Source organism: Quercus lobata, chromosome 11 (genome assembly GCF_001633185.2).
Source record: "Quercus lobata isolate SW786 chromosome 11, ValleyOak3.0 Primary Assembly, whole genome shotgun sequence".
Classification (NCBI taxonomy): domain Eukaryota; kingdom Viridiplantae; phylum Streptophyta; class Magnoliopsida; order Fagales; family Fagaceae; genus Quercus; species Quercus lobata.
The window spans coordinates 6,132,624-6,154,032 of NC_044914.1; the positions used below are offsets into that span (position 1 = coordinate 6,132,624).

At 34.8% G+C, this 21,409-nt stretch overlaps 1 protein-coding gene across 2 annotated transcripts; it reads right to left on the reverse strand.

Moving 5' to 3' along the window:
- Positions 1-5,351: 5,351 nt before the first annotated feature.
- LOC115969004 (cyclic nucleotide-gated ion channel 1-like) lies at positions 5,352-12,454 on the reverse strand. Of its 2 annotated transcripts, XR_004086845.1 has the most exons (4): positions 12,426-12,454; positions 11,880-12,021; positions 6,071-6,274; positions 5,352-5,631 (listed from the first exon to the last, which is right to left on the reverse strand). XR_004086845.1 is itself a non-coding variant. In XM_031088564.1 (3 exons), the coding sequence occupies exons 1-3, from the start codon at positions 9,170-9,172 to the stop codon at positions 5,572-5,574; spliced, it is 300 nt and encodes a 99-aa protein (XP_030944424.1). In that variant the 5' UTR covers positions 9,173-9,177; the 3' UTR covers positions 5,352-5,571. The 2 variants fall into 2 exon arrangements, 1 of the variants encoding a protein (XP_030944424.1); XM_031088564.1 differs by lacking the exons at positions 11,880-12,021; positions 12,426-12,454 and adding an exon at positions 9,137-9,177.
- Positions 12,455-21,409: the final 8,955 nt, after the last annotated feature.

Consider the following 21,409-nt stretch of genomic DNA (forward strand, 5'->3'; position numbering starts at 1 on the left):
ACTTGGTTTCCCCATAGGCTTGAGTCCGAGGACCATGCAAGTCCTTGGTTCTGTCCAAAACTTGTGATTTTTTTTCTTTTTTGTACTTGGTTTCCCCATAGGCTTGAGTCCGAGGACCATGCAAGGCCTTGGTTCTGTCCAAAACTTGTGATTTTTTCTTTTTTGTACTTGGTTTCCCCATAGGCTTGAGTCCGAGGACCATGCAAGGCCTTGGTTCTGTCCAAAACTTGTGATTTTTTCTTTTTGTACTTGGTTTCCCCATAGGCTTGAGTCCGAGGACCATGCAAGGCCTTGGTTCTGTCCAAAACTTGTGATTTTTTCTTTTTTGTACTTGGTTTCCCCATAGGCTTGAGTCCGAGGACCATGCAAGTCCTTGGTTCTGTCCAAAACTTGTGATTTTTTCTTTTTTGTACTTGGTTTCCCCATAGGCTTGAGTCCGAGGACCATGCAAGTCCTTGTTCTGTACTTGTGAGTTGTACTTGGTTTCCCCATAGGCTTGAGTCCGAGGACCATGCAAGTCCTTGGTTCTGTCCAAAACTTGTGATTTTTTCTTTTTTGTACTTGGTTTTCCCATAGGCTTGAGTCCGAAGACCATGCAAGTCCTTGGTTCTGTCCAAAACTTTTGGTTTTTTCTTTTTTGTACTTGGTTTCCCCATAGGCTTGAGTTCGAGGACCATGCAAGGCCTTAGTTCTGTCCAAAACTTGTAAGATTTCTTTTTTGTACTTGGTTTCCCCATAAGCTTGAGTCCGAGGACCATGCAAGGCCTTGGTTCTGTCCAAAACTTGTAAGGTTTATATATATATATATATATATATATATTTTTTTTTTTTATACTTGGTTTCCCCATAGGCTTAAGTCCGAGGACCATGTAAGGCCTTGGTTCTGTCCTTGGGCCCATATGCTGAGCGGGCTTGGGCCGCGAATTTACTGGGCCCACAAATTAGGAGGTATTTCTGTAGTCTTTGATCACGCGGTACTTTTTGGCGTCCCAGTGTTCGAGGTGCGCCTTCTCGAGACTCCTTTAACCCCAGGGTTGCAGACGACGTTGGAAATCGAGTCAGAGACATTTTGTTTGTAGCGTTCCTTGGGATGCTGCGTGAATTAAATGCCACCACCTCATCTTTTTAAATAAATAAGGGAGAAAGTTGCTTTACCTAAGCACAAATCCTTCAGTCTCCTCCCTTAGCACATCATGTTTGAGGCGAGGGTTGGGGAAAAAGAACTTTCTCTGCCACAGAGGCGCCGTGTCCTCTTGAGACTCAAAAGAGTGATGTACGGGCAAAGGAGGCATAAATTCAAGAGAATATTCCAGTTCGACAGAGGGGAAAGGGCGTTTCTCCCTCTTTTAGTCAAAATCCGAAGCAGGTTCTGGTCATGCCAGATTTTTGGTATGTCAGAAGAAGGAATTTCCGCCATCAGCGCCGTCTGCCTTGTAGCAGGAAAATTTTTGCGGGAGCTCCCCAACTTCCGGTTCCCTGCACCTTTTCTGTAGGTGGTGTTAGCCTGAGGTCAGGTTCTTTGGCTGCCTGAGTTATGGGCATGTAGAAGCGTCGAGGAATAGTTTCCTTAGACGACATCTTGGAACAGTAGCCAACCTCTCCTCTGTGCTACCTCCTTGGCTTTTCTTCATTCTATTGTATCTTTTTTCTTTTCACTTGCATAGTTAGTTGTAATGTAAGCTTGTTTTAGCTTTTTACTGTACACTGTACTGTTCCTTTGACTTAATAAAAGATAAGTTCATTTCTTTACACATGCTTTTCTTCTCTGTAACAACTACTTTGCGCATGAATATTAAATGTAAGCTTGCCCTTAATAATATTCCGGGCAGGAAAATACCTTAACGCAGATTCCTACCAGTTTAAACTCACAAATATTATCAAGTATAACAAGGGTAAGCCTTAATAAATTAAACTCTTGGAACTAACCGGGATAACCGCTGAGTGCTGCGCGATGCATGCTAGACCAATGTCCGAGAGTGTGGCCGAGTAGCAAGGGACTTTGATTGTGTTTTTGGGTAATATATTGCGCTATATCACATCGATCCCTTTGGTGTTGGGGATCCGAGGGTAGACTGGGGGATTCGTGCAGTTTTAGGGATCAACCCTACTGTTAACGGGGAGTTCTCCTCGGATGGATTTTAATGTTCAAGGAACAGTTTTTCTTTCATGTACTTGGGTTCCCCATAGGCTTGAGTCCGAGGACCATGCAAGGCCTTGGTTCTGTCCAAAACTTGTGATTTTTTTTATATACTTGGTTTCCCCATAGGCTTGAGTCCGAGGACCATGCAAGTCCTTGGTTCTGTCCAAAACTTGTGATTTTTTCTTTTTTGTACTTGGTTTCCCCATAGGCTTGAGTCCGAGGACCATGCAAGTCCTTGGTTCTGTCCAAAACTTGTGATTTTTTTTCTTTTTTGTACTTGGTTTCCCCATAGGCTTGAGTCCGAGGACCATGCAAGTCCTTGGTTCTGTCCAAAACTTGTGATTTTTTCTTTTTTGTACTTGGTTTCCCCATAGGCTTGAGTCCGAGGACCATGCAAGGCCTTGGTTCTGTCCAAAACTTGTGATTTTTTCTTTTTTGTACTTGGTTTCCCCATAGGCTTGAGTCCGAGGACCATGCAAGCCTTGGTTCTGTCCAAAACTTGTGATTTTTTCTTTTTTGTACTTGGTTTCCCCATAGGCTTGAGTCCGAGGACCATGCAAGGCCTTGGTTCTGTCCAAAACTTGTGATTTTTCTTTTTTGTACTTGGTTTCCCCATAGGCTTGAGTCCGAGGACCATGCAAGTCCTTGGTTCTGTCCAAAACTTGTGATTTTTTCTTTTTTGTACTTGGTTTCCCCATAGGCTTGAGTCCGAGGACCATGCAAGTCCTTGGTTCTGTCCAAAACTTGTGATTTTTTCTTTTTTGTACTTGGTTTCCCCATAGGCTTGAGTCCGAGGACCATGCAAGTCCTTGGTTCTGTCCAAAACTTGTGATTTTTTCTTTTTTGTACTTGGTTTCCCCATAGGCTTGAGTCCGAGGACCATGCAAGTCCTTGGTTCTGTCCAAAACTTGTAAAATTTCTTTTTTGTACTTGGTTTCCCCATAGGCTTGAGTCCGAGGACCATGCAAGTCCTTGGTTCTGTCCAAAACTTGTGATTTTTTCTTTTTTGTACTTGGTTTCCCCATAGGCTTGAGTCCGAGGACCATGGTCCTTGGTTCTGTCCAAAACTTGTGATTTTTTCTTTTTTGTACTTGGTTTCCCCATAGGCTTGAGTCCGAGGACCATGCAAGTCCTTGGTTCTGTCCAAAACTTGTGATTTTTTCTTTTTGTACTTGGTTTCCCCATAGGCTTGAGTCCGAGGACCATGCAAGGCCTTGGTTCTGTCCAAAACTTGTGATTTTTTCTTTTTTGTACTTGGTTTCCCCATAGGCTTGAGTCCGAGGACCATGCAAGGCCTTGGTTCTGTCCAAAACTTGTGATTTTTTTTTTTTGTACTTGGTTTCCCCATAGGCTTGAGTCCGAGGACCATGCAAGTCCTTGGTTCTGTCCAAAACTTGTGATTTTTTCTTTTTTGTACTTGGTTTCCCCATAGGCTTGAGTCCGAGGACCATGCAAGTCCCTGGTTCTTTCCAAAACTTGTGATTTTTTCTTTTTTGTACTTGATTTCCCCATAGGCTTGAGTTCGAGGACCATGCAAGTCCTTGGTTCTGTCCAAAACTTGTGATTTTTTTCTTTTTTGTACTTGGTTTCCCCATAGGCTTGAGTCCGAGGACCATGCAAGTCCTTGGTTCTGTCCAAAACTTGTGAAATTTCTTTTATTCGGTTTACTTTTGGACCATAAGCCCCTATACCAGGGCGGGGAAGGTTGGCTTGAGGCCGTAAGCCCCTGGAGATCCCCGCGCCCTTGGCACTGTAAGGCGTAGCCCCTAGCAGAAGTTTTAGCCGGAGCAACAACTGTATGTCGCCGGAGTCGGAGGAAACCCCCGGAATTTCTGCTTGCTATAGAGCTGACTCCACCGCCACCTGCGCCAACGCGCAAGCTTTCCCACAGACGGCGCCAATTGTAAGGACACAATTCTCTGGCGGCCCAATAAGGATGTTGGGCTCGCGCATGAAAGATCCCTTACAATATGATTTGTAGAGAGTGGGCTTGAAAAGCTGGCCGTTGGTCGCGGGGCGATGCTCCGGGCTCGATTTTAGAGGGATTCCAGTAAAAGAAAAGGGTTGGGTTTGGCCATTTAAGCCGTGAAGCGTGGCGTCCACTGTGATTGGGCTCCTCGGACTTGGTCCGAGGAGCATTAAGGTCTTCCCCGATTACCTAACGGCGGGTCTTTTTATGGTCTACACATGTTATTAGGGTGTTTCCCCTTAGGGAGTCTTTCTTTTTGGAGATCCTCCTCTCCAGATTCACTTGCTTCTTCTTTTATACTAGCCTGCATTCGCTGTCCTTCGTCCACGTGTAGGGTCAATCTTTACAAAACTGACATTTGTCCCATCAGTCCAATCCCGGAATTGTTGGGGATGGTTGATAAAGCTGGAGAGTACGGCTCTGTCAGGGGCAGCGCATTGAATGGCAATGAGAGCAGCTGTCCCGAATATTCTTAGATTCTCTTTTAAGTCTGGCCCTATACCAGTTTTATCCTTCTTCTTCTGGTGGGGTTTCGGATCTGCCGAGGACTGAGTTGTCCTCGGCTACATCACAAAACCGTTAGGTGCTCTGTATTGTAGAGCTTGGGCCGTAGTTTGCCTCGGCTCGGGCCTTCGGACTCTCTAAGGGCGAATGAGCCTGGCCCATAAATTATTGGGCCCCCACAATATATATCTTGAGTTTTGTTTAGAGTAATTTTTATAGTACTATATATATAGTTAAAGAACAAAGCATACCAGAGCATCTCCGGGATAAAACCAAATTAGTTCTATTACCAAAAAAAAAAAAAAAATAGATCCAAATCTACAAAAAATTTGTAAAAAACTCAATACGGATATTTATTTATAAACAATTCATGAATTAAGTATTTTCTTTCTATTGTGATCCAATGTTTATCAGGCAATTCATGCATGGTTTACAAATGTGTGAAGACAAGTGATTCTAATTTACAATTTTACCACGAAAGAAAAAAAGAATATTTTTATTAAATGAGATCACTAATAAAAACTAGGAGAACCAATAATTATTTTAACTAAAAAAAAAAAAAAGATAGAAAATGCCATGAACCTTGTGACTCGGTAATATTGCTGAGTTTCTATCAGGAGGAGATCTATGGATCAAGTCCGTTTATTTGTTGTAACAACTGATATATATATATATATATATATATATATATATTTATATATTTATATATATATATGGAATAGTAAAGGGTGCAAACCTTAAATTTCGCAAGCCCCACCAGGCAGTGTAAATTAATTTTTTTGGAAAATCTGTGGACTCTAAGATCCCGGACCGACGGGCTTCGAGGAATATTCCAAAATCAAAGGTTCTTGTATTTGTTGAATCAATAGGGCAGAAATCGTGTGAAACAGAGAGATTTCCAAAACTGTGGTCACAGTTAAAAGAACCTTGGACGCATTCACCATGATGTAAACACGCTTTACGCCAACAATATGTCAGTCGTTGAGTTGAGAAAAAAATACCAAAAGGCTCCAAATACCTAAACGAACAGAAAAACCCGTTAAAACATTAGTAAATTTTGTGGATATCGAAACCAAATGCTAATAATCAACAATATCAATAAGAGACCACGACATATTCTTAGTATAATGGTAATTTCACAAGTATAAGTACTAGTGAGGTGTGAGGGCAAGAACTGAGGTTCAAATCTCTATATTTAGATTATGCTAGAGTAGAATTTCTATCTTGTATTTAAAAAAAAAAAAAAAAAAAAAAAAAAAAAAAAAAAAAAACAACAACAACAACAACATCAATAAGAGGGAAAAAGAATTGTATAAATATGAAGCTTCCACTTAATTTCTATAAAATATATTTTTATTTTTGAATTTAAAAAGAAGTAATATTAATAAGTCATCCTCAATATGCAAATATGTAAAATAGAAAACGAAATTACTACGTAAGCAAACTTTAAAACTTACATAACCAGCAAGGACGTATAGAAAGAAATTGAATGAAGCTCTGATCGGTATGGGAATATTTTTATGTTCATCCAGTTTCTTCAAGGATAGGTATATTTGAAGAACTCTTGGCACATATTGGATAAGAATAACAGCGTTCAAGATTGTTACATAATTTGTATATTCCGCGCGTCTCATTTCTGAAAGTATGTTTGACATTAACACCTGAATGGATTACAAGAACTTTCGTGTTTAGAGTCAATGGATAAAATCTAATAATGTGTAGGGACAACATTAATTTAAATAAATTAGTGACCATGAATAAAAAGAATTTTTGTTGTGAAATGAGTAACATAACGTTCCTTATCCAAAAAGAAAGTATTCTTTGTCAATTGAAAATTATGTGTTTTTTTTATTTATTTATTTTTTTGGTGTGTGTTTTTATAGATAAAATTTTAACCTATGATGTCAATTCCAAAATGATTGATTTTATCATCAGGCCAAGACTGCAATCGATTTGTTATAGACGATGAGTGAACCTTAAATCTTTTATTCAATAATAAGAAATGTTATTAGTTGAGTTAACTCAAACCTATAAAAATTACATGTTAAAGCATTATTCTATAGGCACTACTATTATGAAATAGAAGTAAGAACATTGGCAAAGTGTGCAGTGGTATCTTTAAGAATTGTTTTTAGGGTGGTTACTAAAAAATTTAAATTATAAAAATATTTTTCTTGGTACCATTTTTTAAAGTAAAATGAAATCAAAAATTATTTTTATTGAATAGGTTGGACGAGCTACAAATTTTATCTTTTTTGTTTTATAATAAGCTTTTTGTTGAATAATTTTTTCACTTCTTGTTGTTTGGTCTTGTCTTGGTTTTTTTTTTTTTTTTTTTTTTTTTTTTTTTTTGTTTATATTTGTTGTTATTTGAGCTAATATTTATTGTCATTATTTAAGCTTTAAAAAAAAACAAGGATTAAGAATTATGTTTGGAGGCAAAATTAATTTTGGAGTAATGCTATGTTCATAACATTTTTACAATAAATTTGATGCAAAAAGCTGTTATTGGTAGGTAAAAATATAATATTAGTATTTGGCCCAAATTAGAATTAGTAACAGCTTACTACATTAGATTTATTGTAAAATTATTGTGAATGTAGTAGCACTGCTTTTATTTTTGTTAAACCCAAATTTTTGTAATTCTTAAGTTAGGGTGTTCAAAATTTTTATTAGGGTAGTTACAATATATTAGTTTAGCATATAATTTTTTTGGAAAATATATATACATTTTTTTGCAAGTTAGGATGGTCCTGTGACCGCTATGGCTTGCAGGTAGAGCCGCCACTGGTGCGATGAACATATTTAGAGTAGTGGTGAAGCCAAAAATTAGCTCACGTGGGCCGAAGTATAATTTTGATGATTAAGTGTTTTTTTTAATAAATTATATTCTTACTATGTAGAGTAGAATAACATATATAGTGCTATAAACACAATTCAAAATATAAATTAAGTATTTTATAATTCAATGTGTACTAAATAAAATACACCCATTAAACTTTAGCAAACTAGAGTCAAGATCGACAAAAAGATTCAGTATCTTTAACTTATCTTTAATCAACTATCATTTTTATGAGGAGGAAGCCAAACAAAATATTTTTTTTCTTTGGGTTATCCCTTTAACTTTAAGATAATGGTTAGGGTAACTATATATTAATTATAATTTATGAATGTCCAATTAACTTAAGAAATTAGTATACACTACTCATCATTAATAAGTTCGTGACTTTATTCAAATGAATATTAGAAACCTCAAACTTTCATATAAATGTATATAATTTAACAAATACTTTATGAATAAATTATACTTTTGCTCTTTGAAATTTAGTGTAATCTTGATTTTGTTCTGTCCAATTTAAAAATTTTGGATTTAGTCCCTAAAATTTCAAAGAGAAAACGTTTTCCTACCTAAAATTTAGGTTAAGTTCAATTTTGGCTCCCTACATATGAGGCTGGTTCAATTTATTCCCCATAAATGAGGTTGATTCGACTTGGTCCCTAAAAAATGGGGTGACTTAATGTACTGTTAGTCATGTAAAGAGAATGGAGAGACCAAATTGTGCCCTTTTGAAAAATTTGAGGACCAAATTTGAACTTTTTAAATTTGAGTGGCTAAGATCGAACCTACCAAATTTTAGTGACCAAAAGTATAATTTACCTAAATTTTATTTATATTAAATTTTTCATTGGCATATGGAGGCCATAAGTATAAATATATATTTTTTTGTTTTATTAAAAAAAATGTTCTACCCATATATAAAATCAATATCTATTTAGAAATTTTTATTTAAAAATAATAATAATAATGGGGAGGGGGTGGGGGTGGCTAATCCACAGTTGACCTGATGGTTAAAAGATATATTATACTACTTTTGGGATTAAAGGATACATAGGCATGCAATTTTTTATTTTTTATAAATATGATAGAATTTCAAGTTATAATGTTCGCTTCATGATAATTACTTTTTTTATTAAGTCAAAATTCTAATTTGATTTGGTGTAAATAGGATTCAAACCCTAAATTTTTTAATCAATGAGATTTTATTAGTTAAGCTAATTAACTAAAACTTGCCACACAAGTGTGATCTAAAAGTTTGTTTATTCAGACAATATGAGAGTACCATTGAATATATATTGGGCTTCAAGTTATCAAAGTGTTACTTTATAGCTTCATATTTAAGAGGTTGTTTTGAGTATAAGATTTAGTTTAGTTTGAGTCTTTAAGAGAGTGCACTTATAGTTGTGGGAGTTAATTTGTAGGTTTAATTTATGAGTATTGATCAAATAATAGTAATGTATATTATTGATAATAATTTTTTGTTTTATGAGAAGCTATTGATAATAACTTTTGATTGTTAATGCATGTAGATGAAACATGAAATTGGTTGAATTATGTTAGATTTTTTGCAATTAATTTCCATGTGAAAGTGCTCAGAGTACATCTGACCTGGCACTCCAAATTAATATAAAGATTTTATTAACAAATGCAAAATGCCAGCTGAAAAAGTTAATTTTTGTATTACCTGTGGAAAGGGAAAAATAACTATAATATCGAACATGAACCACATCCGCAACTTCCACAACTTTTTTTCTTCTTGGCTGAAGTTCCAAAACTTGCACCTTTGACCTTTTGACTCATCTGCGCTTGTAGTCTTTTTTTTTTTTCTCAATATAATTCACAACAAAATGCACTAGGTATTTGAAATCTAGGAATGATCCAAAAAATAGCATTGATCCACATTTTTTTGTCTTCACTAATGCACTTCCTGTCTTCATGGATTAAGGGAGGGGGAATAGAGTAAAATTGGCCTATTTGCAGCCAACTCTACTCTACTCCCCTCCATTCTCCCTCCTTCCTCCCTCAATCGAAACAGACCCTAACTGTTGGATTGCATGTTAATTATATTCCTAATACACATGTCAAATTTCATGTCAATCAAATGTTATTTATTTTTCAATTCATAAACTTATTTTTTATGCATAATTTTAGACTAAAAAAGATGTGAAGTTTAAAATTTAATTGTTGACTAGTTATTAATCTTTGATCTTCTAGAAATTTTGCAAGGATGAAAGATATAAGAAGGAAATATAATCTAATGGTGAATTTGTCAAAAATCACATACAATAAAAAGATATTAAGTAAAGTTATAACCATTTGCTACAACCAAATTTGTAGACAAATTTTCTACTTGCGCTAATGATTCAAAATGCTGAAATCAAAGTTTTAAAAATACAAACTTGATAAAGTGAAGAACGCTCCAATTTAGAAGAAAGAGAGTCGCACCCGTTCCAAGTTTGATCAAATTCACATCTTTTTTTCACGGTCTCTCCGTGGTTGATGCATATGCTTGTTTTTAGTTAAATTTTCACAAGCTTTCATTTTTTTTTTTAATTTTTAGTGCAATCCCATGAAACACAAAGCGCTCCAAATTTCAACACCATTTACAATTCCATTACAACCTCGTCACAACATTAGAGCACTAGCATCATGTATATTAAAAAAAAAAAAGGAAATGTTAACGAGTGCCATATAGGTGGTTTTTTTGGCGTTTAGCACATCCCATATGGGAAAAAAAAAAAAAAACAATTAATGTTTTGACAACTTTTTTTATTTCCCATAAAAGTGATGTCAAAATTTTTCTAAAATAGATTGTTAATAAGTGTCTTAAGGGCATTCGTTAGCATTATTCTAAAGAAAAAAACCATCTATATAAGATGTGCTAAACGCCAAAAAAATGTTGGCACATGCTACGTTGCAATTCAAATACTAGCACTGTAGGGATAGAAATGGCAAAAAAAAAAATTATTATTATTTTACTAAAATGGTAAAAAAGAAATAGAATATATGATATAGGACGCTATATTTTAAAAACCGAACCGGACCGATAGGTTTGATCAATTGAAGTAGGAATAGAGGCTAATTTGGTTCGGAAAAAAGGCCTAAAACTGGAGTTAAACTGGTGAAAACTGGGAACTAGAGGCAAATTCGATTTTGCCTTTGGTTCGATTTTTAAAACCATGATAGAGCGTATTATAAAGTGGTGTGTTATAATAGATAAATTAACTTTTTAATGTGTTAAAATAGCATATGTTTAGAACGCCTAATGCTAATGCTAACCACTTCATCAAAGTATTAGTAGGTTGAAGAAAATTCAAATAGGAGTTTTATATATTTACATTATACTTGCAATATAAATTTTATATTGTAGACAAATAAAAAGTGACAAATGTTATACATATTTGCAAAAAGTGGTGTGTGTGTGTGTGTGTGTATATATATATAGGGAATGAGCTATGTTCCTACCAATGGGGGCCCTTGGAATTTTTTTTTAAATTTATATATAAATATATAAAACTTTTTTAAAAATAAAATAATCACTTGACTATCTAACTCATATTATGATTATTGGCATGTCACTTCAATTATTTGAATAGGCTCAAAGTTAAAATTTTAGTATTGTGGGATTTGAGTATTATTGTATTATTTTATTCAACCTAAAAATTTTTTTGGATTATTTATTTGTTTATTTATCCTTTTGGTTTTTTTTTTACAATATTTTATTTGGCAACACTAGTTATTTATGTTTTTTTTTTTTTTTTTTTTTTTCTTCTATGTGTGGGTAAATTACCATTTTGCTCCCTAATAATATACTATGTGTCAATTAGTTTTACAATGAGTCGGGTTGGATTCAGGTTATATGATTCACAAATCCGTTTAACCCGACCCTATCTACCTATATTTAATATATATTTAAATTTTAAAAAATATATTATAAATATTTTTATTTACTTTTTATCCATCTTCCTAAATAAAACTCAAATCTAAAGTTCTTCTTGCATAGTTTGCATTGATTTGGTGTTATGCTCAGAATTACTTGGTTATAACTTTGCTCTTATTTGTTGTAGCGATGTTCTAATTCTCAATTTATTATTAATAATAGTAATTAAATTTTTTTAAAAAAAAAGTCCAGCCCAATCCATGTGGTTTGGGTTGAGTTGGACCTCTATGACGGATTAGGTTTTTTTAACCCATCATGATTGATAGGTTAAAAAAACCTTTCAACCCGACTCATGTACCCCTACCCGTAGAAAACAGAATAGAACAGACATGCAAAATCTTCTTGGAAAATTTTTGAGCTGGTAGCCTAATATCCAATTTATTTATTAAAAAAAAAAAACAACAATTTATAACTAAATTTGTTAGACTACTGGCCCCAAAAAAAAAAAGAGTTATTTTTAGCACGTAAATAGAGAAAAAGAAACTACCTTGCACCGTTCCCTTGCGTTTCTCTCTGATTACCCATACCTAAAGCTAGTCGATGATCCAACCTCCAAAACAAAGAACCAGCCTCTGAATTATGTTGACACGACCCAACGAGCTTTACAAAAAAAGTTTGAATTTTGATACCTGGAGAAATGGAAAACAGATTAGACAATACTAACAAATTTTTCATTTATTTCAAAGTGCAACAATACTAAAGAACAAGGCTTTTTATTTTTTTTTCGGGATAGGGGGAAAAAAAAAAGGCTATTGACCTAATTGTTCAAAAATATAATAAAAGTAAACAACAAGTATTTCTAAATATGCACACCTTTTTTTTGGAGTTATAAGTAGCATCACTAAATTATATTATCTCCTTAGTGGTTGGTTGAAAATATGGTGAAGTTAGCTTGGTTGAGACTGCGTGGTCTATCGGTCTGGTATTGACCTTAGCATACCTCCTCGTTCTTTCTTGGGTTAATGGAGCGAATACTTATTCAAGAAAAAATAAATTGTAACCCCTTAGATAGAAAGAGAATGTGTAAATGAACCTGATCACAGACTCAAGTAGCATGCATTTAACAAGGTAGAACAAGAGGGAAGGGAATCTGGACAAAACAAAGGGTACGTTTGGTACACTGAATGGAGATTACGATAGGAATTGTAATCTTTATTACTAGCAATAAAATGTGTTGTAATGTAATAGCTAAACCTATTCATTAGTTTGGTTATGAGTTATAACATTAGAATGAAACTTAACATTTATTTTAGGAAATATCTTACTCATACAATTATATCTCTTTAAAAATTATTATTTTTAAATTTCAGAGAGATATGTATTATTTTTTATGATTTTTTATTTTTATAATTGTTAGATGTATATGGAAAGTTTGTTTATTTGGAAATATATTAAGTTTTGAAATTATTGTACTTACTAAATAATAACTAATACAACCTTTTAAAGAGGAATAGTTATTCCTCATTTTGAAGAATAAATATTCATAAGGAATTACTATTCCTTATAATAAAAACATAATCAAACTAAAGAATAACTAAATCATAAGAATAACTATTACATTACAACGCTTATTATAGTCCACTAAACATGCCCAAAGAGTTGCAGAAATTGGCTTTCGTATAGAATTTTAAGAGCATGCGGAGGTCCAGAAACAGCTGCAAGTAATAAATAAGAGTAACTCCTGTCATTATGATCTTAAATTCTTAATGGGTGAGTGATATGAACCATTCACACTGGTCAATCCCACAAGTCTTCCTGTTTTGTCTTTTTCACCAACCAATAAAATTCTATTTTAATGAAAGGGATGGAGCTAGAGTTTTGATGGAGGGGGCCAACGTATAAATTTTCTATTTCAATGAAAATTCAAATCGGTATTTATTTAATATTAACAAAATATACCCCCTTTTATTCAGCATATATATATATTGTGGGGATGGGTAAGATTCAAAAACAAAATATTGCCAAGTGAGTCCGACCCGAGTAGAAGGAATTAGGTTCAGTCCCTCATCAGTTCTGGCCCAATATGTTGATAAGAGTCCAAGTATTAAAACTGAAGAAGCTAACCACCTGAGGAGCTCGAAGAGCAAACACTCCGTGAAAGGCTTTAGATAAAGCCACCTAGACCAAAAGACAAAATACCAATGAAGGAGGTAGAGAAGTACAAGTAAAGAAGAAGGAAAATACCCACATAAAGTACTCATCATCTCTGTATTTAATGCACTGCATTAATTCAGCTGGCTACATTAATAACAGAATGACCCTTGAACAATACCCTCACAGCTTGCAACTCATTCTACCACTAGAAAAACCCTGATGAGACAAATATCCAAATGAAGATAAGTGACTGTATAAGTGGAGGGCTGTGATGCATTTCAAATAGCCATATAAGGAAAAAGGAGTCTTCCAGAAAAGGGGAACAAAGAATTAGAGAAAAGCATACATTATGTAATCATAAGCTTTGTAACTGAGACTTGAATATTATATAAACTAATAATCCTCGAACTAACCCAAGGAAGAGTTAATATTGAAATCTTCTTTTTCAATGGTAATCTGTTGTATTCCTACCGACTTAAACGAAATCAGTAAGGCTTATAAAGGTTGACCTTGAAAACCAATCTTGGTAAATGCTTTTAGCCCACCTATATAAATATATATATATATATATATATATATTTATATATCACCTTTAGTGAGTGAGAAAGAGAATGTGTACTTATAAAAAGAAAAGAGTGGCTGAAAGTGGTTTTGTTGGAAGATTTTTGAGAGCAGGTGCAAGTGATAAATAAACATACCATGGTCTTTAACAGTTACTTCTAGTGTGGGGAGTGTTAACCATTCACAATTGTCTAGTCTTTCTTGCTAGCTATTAATAATTTAATATCGTCATCTTCACCAACCAAGAAGAATTCGTTTTCTTTTTTTTTCCCCAAATAATTATAAGACGGATAAGAATTCAATTTGTTGTTACTTATTAAGTCCTTCGTAGAGTCATCTCCACTTCTCATAGGGGTGCGCCAGGAAGGAAGACTCGTCCAAGAAGACTCTGCAGTCAACTCAACCACTTACGTGTAACCAATATGAGAAATAAAAATCAGCAATCTTCTTTGTTTTCTAATTTTTTTTATTTTATTGTTTTTTGTTTTATATAACTCAATAGTTAGAAAAAGTTATTTAGATCCTGACGTTTCAGTCCAAAAGATTAAGAGGTGTTAATTAAATTTCAAAAGCTTTAATAGCATTCTTATGAACATATATTTTTCACCATTTATTAAGAAGGTAAATTTGTGTTTTAAAGAATTATCACCTTTAAATGAACTAATTCTTGACATAGTTTTAAATATATATCGCAAGTCCCAATATATCACATTAAAAATTATTATAAAAAAATGGTTTACCAAAACAAAATAAATATTAAAAAAATTATCACAAAAACTTATTGAATAAAAAAAAATTCAAGTTTACAGCTTCCTAACAAAACACTTCGTAAAAAAAAAGACAAGAAAAGAAAAGTACGCTTCGTAATTCTTAGTAATTTAAAATATTGGCTAAATAACCTAACAATTATATTTATGTCTAATCAATGTTGTCATCTACCATAAATAAATGTATGTACGATGGGTACTAAATGAATAAGACAGCTAGCATATTTATGTCTAACTACTGTTGTCTTCTTAACATAAATTAATGTATGTAAGATAGTTAGTAAAGGAATTAAATGGATAAGACAGCTAGCATTTGTTGTCTAGTCACCAGTATTAATTGTTGGGTGCCGCTTTTGTTCGGTATCATGTGACACTGGTCAAAAGCAGTGAATTCAGGACATCGAAGGTACTAAACAGAAGCAGCGGCCTTAATTGTTTAGCACTTGACATATCAAATATTAAAAAAATAAGATTTATGAGATATTTTAAATGTTAAAAATTTTAGCATTAATAGCGAAATTGCTTAAGTATAATATCTGGTTTTTTATTATTATTTTGATATGGTGTAATATTAAAATAGAAAATTTGATGTATAGTATATTGTAAAATAATATGTTAAAATTGGTAAAATAAATTGACATTTAGCATAGCACACTTGATGCTTGTGCTTTAATAATGGAACATACAATGAGAACAGTAGATTGAATGATAGTTAGGAATGGCACTACCAATGTAGTGTGTTTTTTGTGACGTGGGATGTTAAATCAATTTAACATCACCATTGTTGACTTAACTAAAGTTACACCCTTTTAAAACAGATTCTCACTATAAATAAGCAAAATACTACTTTCCACATCAGTAATGAGGAGTTATTGGTAAAGATTATATTATGGAATAGCGGTGAATCCAAGAAGATAAAATTTATAACTAACATGCATATATTATTGTAGGAAAAACTTAGGTATATACTTAGATATTGTTATTTAGGTTCTTTTCTTAAAATTCAATCATATGACTACTTAATTAATGAACCAATAAATTCCCATCATCCAGGAAAGCCTTTGGATGACCAATGCGCCATAAACGTGCATTTAATGCGTGAAGCATTACTAATGGACGGACACATAAGCATTACTAATGGACGAACGCATAAGCATGACTGTTGGACGGATATTTAAAGCAAATCACTAAACCACCAGAGCTATTACCGAAGCCATTAAGGCCTCCATTGAAGACCTCCAATGGCTAGAAAAGCAAAGAATTATATAAACCACCTCAAAACCTAAGCAAAGGTACAGATATAAATAATTACACACTTTTAAAAATTGTTTTCTCTTTAAATAGTGATCTGACTTTATTATTAGAGGTTCATTGGCTAGCATCATGCCAATGACCTTTAAAGAGAAACACCATAGTTATTCTTTTGCAGAAAATCGAGATCATTATTGCTAAACTACATCTAGACGAACTTATCAACTAACGAATTTGGCTTCATCATTAACTAAAAATGATGGTTTTTAGATCTCTTAAAAACACAATTGGATTAACTTAGATAATTAGCCAAATTGTTACTTAGTCCAATTTAACAAATCTAGGTTATCACAATCACAATAATCATATCATGCAAAGCAGTGGAAAGACAAATAATACAAAGATATGATCACTCAGGAAACCAAACCGGTAAAAACCTGGGGAGAATTTAACCTAGCTATCCTCAAGATAAACCTGAATCCACTATCTTGAAAGAATTGAAATTCATACAATAAGACTTACAAGCCCCCACGCTCGACTTCTTATTGCTACCCACCAGTAGAACTTACTGACACAACCACGTGCAAGCTCCGAATCCACGGACTCCTTCTTTTTTGGATTCATCGTCAGATACAAGCACATCTATTTGTGTTTCTTTTAAACTTCAATGACAGCATCTGAATTGATCATCAAGGTGTAGATAATATCTGCTCCTTAAAAACCCTAAGTTTGTGCAAAGGAAAGCTCCTCTAGATCTCATAAGAGATTTACACAAACAGTAATATGAGCAACACTAAAACATGGCTAGGGTTTTCCTTTTATACTTAGGACAAATTAAAAAACCCTAAACGTTTTAAACAAACTAGGGCTAAGTTGGAATTCTGTAGAAAAACGCTTCTGACCCGATTTTCGATTGATCGAGCCTAAGCCTCGATCGATCGAACCAGACCGAGAAGCATAAAAGCCTTCTGCATCAACTTATTCCAACTTTACATAAAAGATACAACTTTGAGCAAGTTTAAACATTACTAAATATATTGTTTTGATCATGGTTTCCTAACAATACACATTAAAGTTCTAAATACATAAAAACCTAAGTCTTTAGAACCTAACAAACTCCCCCTTTGGCAATCCGTGACAAAACACAACTAAAAGCTCAAAGTTTACAAAGAAAAGCCCTTTACAAAACAAATGCTCATAAAACAAACTCAATCATAACTACTATCCATCAGTTGCAAGTGTAGACAGCAGCTCAATTGAATTAACCTGTATATTTCCTGAAACACTAAACAAAATACATAACCGCATGTGTGGAAAATACAAGTAAACAAAATAAATTCTTGATTTCAAACAACACACAATAAAGACATATATCAATGAATAACTCATAAATATAAATCAATAAGCAGTTGAAAACAAGAAACATATAAAGCAATAAAAGTAACTCCCTCTAACATGAATATCCCAACAAAAATATGGCAAGAGCTAAAAAAAACATACAATGTGAAGCACCTAGATACAATCTAAACTCCACAAGCTTCAACCAACAAAAATACTCTCCCCCTGAAAACAAAACTCTACAAGTGCTCAACTCAAATAAGTACTCCCCCTTTTTGTGACGGAATGCCAAAGGGCAATCAAAATCCATCATCAAAAGGGAGGTGGTGGTGCAGATCGTCTAAACTGTGCCAACTCTGCGCGTAAAGCACGGATCTTATCAAGCACGTCCACCAAAATCTGTCCGAGCCGCCTGAACGGTCAAGACATGATCCAACGTACGTTGAATGTCCGAATCATCTGAAGTAGTTGGTGGAGAAACATCAGCATCAGCAGCAACAACACCAGACGCCTCAACAACATCATCACTTGTAGAAGAGGGAGGGCGAGGAACAATACCAGATGACGCACCTCTAGGACGCGAAGAATCAACTCTCAAGTAAGCAGCATTCTGCCTAAAAAAGGTGGCACCTATGGGAGCAACAACATGAATAGGCTCACCAGAAGGAAAACCATCTAGACCAAGAAACAACAAAATCCTATGAATGAAAATAGGATGGATAAGCGCATGCCCTATGGTAGAACTCCTATGAACCTCGTTCAAAGAACGAATAAACAGATGTGAGAAACTGATAGACGCACCAGAAACAAAAGGGTACAAAAACACACATCGCTTTAGAGGGATGGTGTAGAGATGAGAAATAGGCCACAAAGAATGACATGCTATCCTAAAGAAAAGATAGGCAATCTCAGTAAGCTCAGCAAATGTGATCTGAGGATTAGAACCCCACTAGATAGAAGACCCAGTGATGTATGACATGACAACATCTAAGGGTGGAGACTCATCATAGGGATAGTCAGGCTCCTTAACAACCAGAACCCCAAGAGCTTCGGCCACTACCCGAAGAGTAATGGTGAATTCAACACCTCGTATCCAACTCCTAACAAGAGTGTAGGAATCATAGACGTGGCAAGAGAGATTCGAGAAAAACTCTCTAATCAGGGCAGCCGAGGGTGGATGATCTATCTCTAATAAGGACAACCAACCTCTAGACTCAAAGTTAGCCCTAATGGCAAGATCAATCTCATCTAAAATCACAGAACGCTCAGCTCAAATCTTACGCTTACAGTTCAGTTTCTCAAAGGCCTCTCTGCTTTTGTCATTCCTAAACACCTCACTCCTAAAGGGAGACTCAGAGGAAGTGGAGGGGGTCTTATGGGCCACAAAACTCACTTGCTTAGTTGTGCATAGAGATGCTTATCTAAGTTAGAAGAGATACAGAGTTTAGAAAACTTTGTTTCAATGGCCATCCAAGGTACACAAGTACCAATGTACGCAAAACACACGTTGTTTTTGTATTTTTCTGATTTTTCAATTTTATTTTTTTATTTTTATGAAAAAAAAAATAAAGCAAAACTAAAAACAAACAAACAAAAACAAGTTAAACCAAAGCATAGCATAAAACTAGACTAACTCAAAAACAAGAAAGCAAAACACATAAGTAATGCATAAACAAAAAGGAGAAGGAGAGAAAAAAAGTGACTAAATCACTTAGAACCTTTTTTCCTTTCATACCTTGGAAGAACCTTTTTGTTTAGCAAACCCTTGATCTGGCGATGAGGGGGAAGAATTGAAGTTGTTCAAGTTCGAAAGGAACATGAGGGCTTTGAGAAGATCTCCAAGAGGAGAAAAAGAGGAAGGAAACTAATTCTGGTGCCTGGACGAGATCATACTGTTGCTTTGTTGAGTGGCTAACCACTTGTAACAATTAGGTCGAGTATGTCCAGTAGCTCCATAATGATGACAGAGATGCTACTTCTTTTGCTTAGACTTTTGGTTATTACCTTTCTTAGTCCTGGGGTTTCTAGTCTCTTTCTTTTCAAGCTTAGGGGGTGCTCCTAAGATAGATTTACCCTTATCTATGTTCTCACTAGCTAAAACATTTTTCACATTATTGTAATTAGATTCAACATTATTAGCAGGTGAAACAAATACAGTAGTACTAGAAGAAGTAATATTAGGAAAAGAGAAATCATACCCCAAACCGGTTCGATCAGAAACAGATTTTTGAAGGCTAAGCATCTCATCAAGCTTTGTACTCGAAGTCCTCTCCAACTGAGCTATGACTTGAAACAGCTCCGCTTCAAGCTTTTTGGTCCTCTCAGCTAAGAAATTGTTCTCAAACCGCAGTGCCCCAATGGTCTAATTAGCTTCATCAAACTTTATGGAGATTTCTTCTCATTCAAGTTCCACATCACTGAGCTTCTTGGTGGCCAGCCTATACAATTTCTCATACTTTTCAGAGACCTTGAACAATTTTGCATAGGCTGTATGGATGTCATCCTGTTCATCTATCTTCTTAAACTTAGACTCCACCAAATCCTCTTCTTCATCTACCTCTTCAATAATCCCCTTAGTAGGATTTATTGTGGCAGTGAATGTATTCAAGATTCCCTCGTCATCATTATCCAAATCATTCTCAGGCTCGGTGTCACTCAAGATAGCAGCAAGGGCTTTGCTTTTCCGAATGGTCTTGAGATAAGTTAGGCATTCTTGTTTCATATGTCCAAAATCTTGACAACCGAAGCATTTTGGTCCAAAGGGAATAGTGTACTGACCGCCGTCCCTAGCATCTTTCTTCCCTTTACATTGGCATTCTTCATGAACTTTTTGAATCGCCTAGTGATGAGATTTCATTTTAGAATCTTCATCATCCGAAGACTCATCAGTGTCATTGCTTTTGGACTTCAGTGCCATGCTCTTGCTCTTGCTTTTGCTTGATTTCCCGATCCTAGACAAACCCAATTCATAGGTTTACAAGTCCTTTGATTCCTCAATAGCAGTGATCTTGGCATGAAATCTCTCTGGATGAGATCTGAGCACCTTTTTCACAATTTTGGGTTCGGGAATAGTTTCCTTAAGATTAAATGTAGAGTTCACTATGTCTTTGAGTTTGGCATAGAACTCATCAAATGACTCATCATCCTCCATCTTAATTTCTTCAAAGCTTGGGGTAAGCCTTCGAAACTTCGAATCCTTAACAACTTTAGTCCCTTCATAGGTTGTTTAGAGGATAGTCCATGCTTCCTTTGTAGTTTCAGTAGAGGATATCTTCTTGAACTCCTTATTAGTGACTGCACTGAATAAAGCATTCAATGCCCTGCTGTTAAAGTTTGCCACCTTGATCTTAGCATCATCCCAATCAGCTGGTACTTCCTTTGGCTTAGTCTAGCCTATCTCCACAGCTTGCCACACCTTCTCATCTAAAGACTGCAGGAAAGTTCTCATGCGTACTTTCCAGTATGCATAATTAGTGCCATCAAATAAAGGAGGTATAGTAAGAGACTGTCTTCTATCCATGACAAACAGGGGTCAATGGATCACACAACAAATATTAACACTAATCAGAGAATGCTCGCTCTAATACCACTTGATAGACCAAAAATGTATTGACCCCTTAGGTAAACTAAAAAATTAATTTGCCAAGTGAATTAATTAAGTCAATTTAACATGCAATACACGTGGTAGTACAAACAAAACACCAAATACCTAAATGCAACGGAAATTAAATTTGACATAAGTGATTTGTTTACGAATGGGGAAATCCACCAAAGCAAAACCCCACCGGGTGAATTTAAGGTCACCACTCCCAAGAATCCACTATTATCAAAATAAACAATTACAAGTAAAGGAATCTCAGTACCTTATACCAACCTATAATTGAACTCTTACTCTAATACACAATTGAACTTGTAATGTAGTGACAGTCTCTCCTTTCAATGCATGACTCCAAGTACATGACTAATCAATCGATGCACGGATCCCAGTACGTGACTAACACACCAA

Excerpts from the sequence above, each read along its gene's own strand:
- LOC115969004 (XM_031088564.1), bottom strand. The coding sequence starts at position 9,172 with ATGTTCGATATTATAGTTATTTTTCCCTTTCCACAG. Across the intron at positions 6,275-9,136 it reads TTATTTTTCCCTTTCCACAG|GTGTTAATGTCAAACATACT; the intron begins GTAATACAAAAA and ends TAATCCATTCAG. Across the intron at positions 5,632-6,070 it reads TATACGTCCTTGCTGGTTAT|GTATTTGGAGCCTTTTGGTA; the intron begins GTAAGTTTTAAA and ends CTGTTCGTTTAG.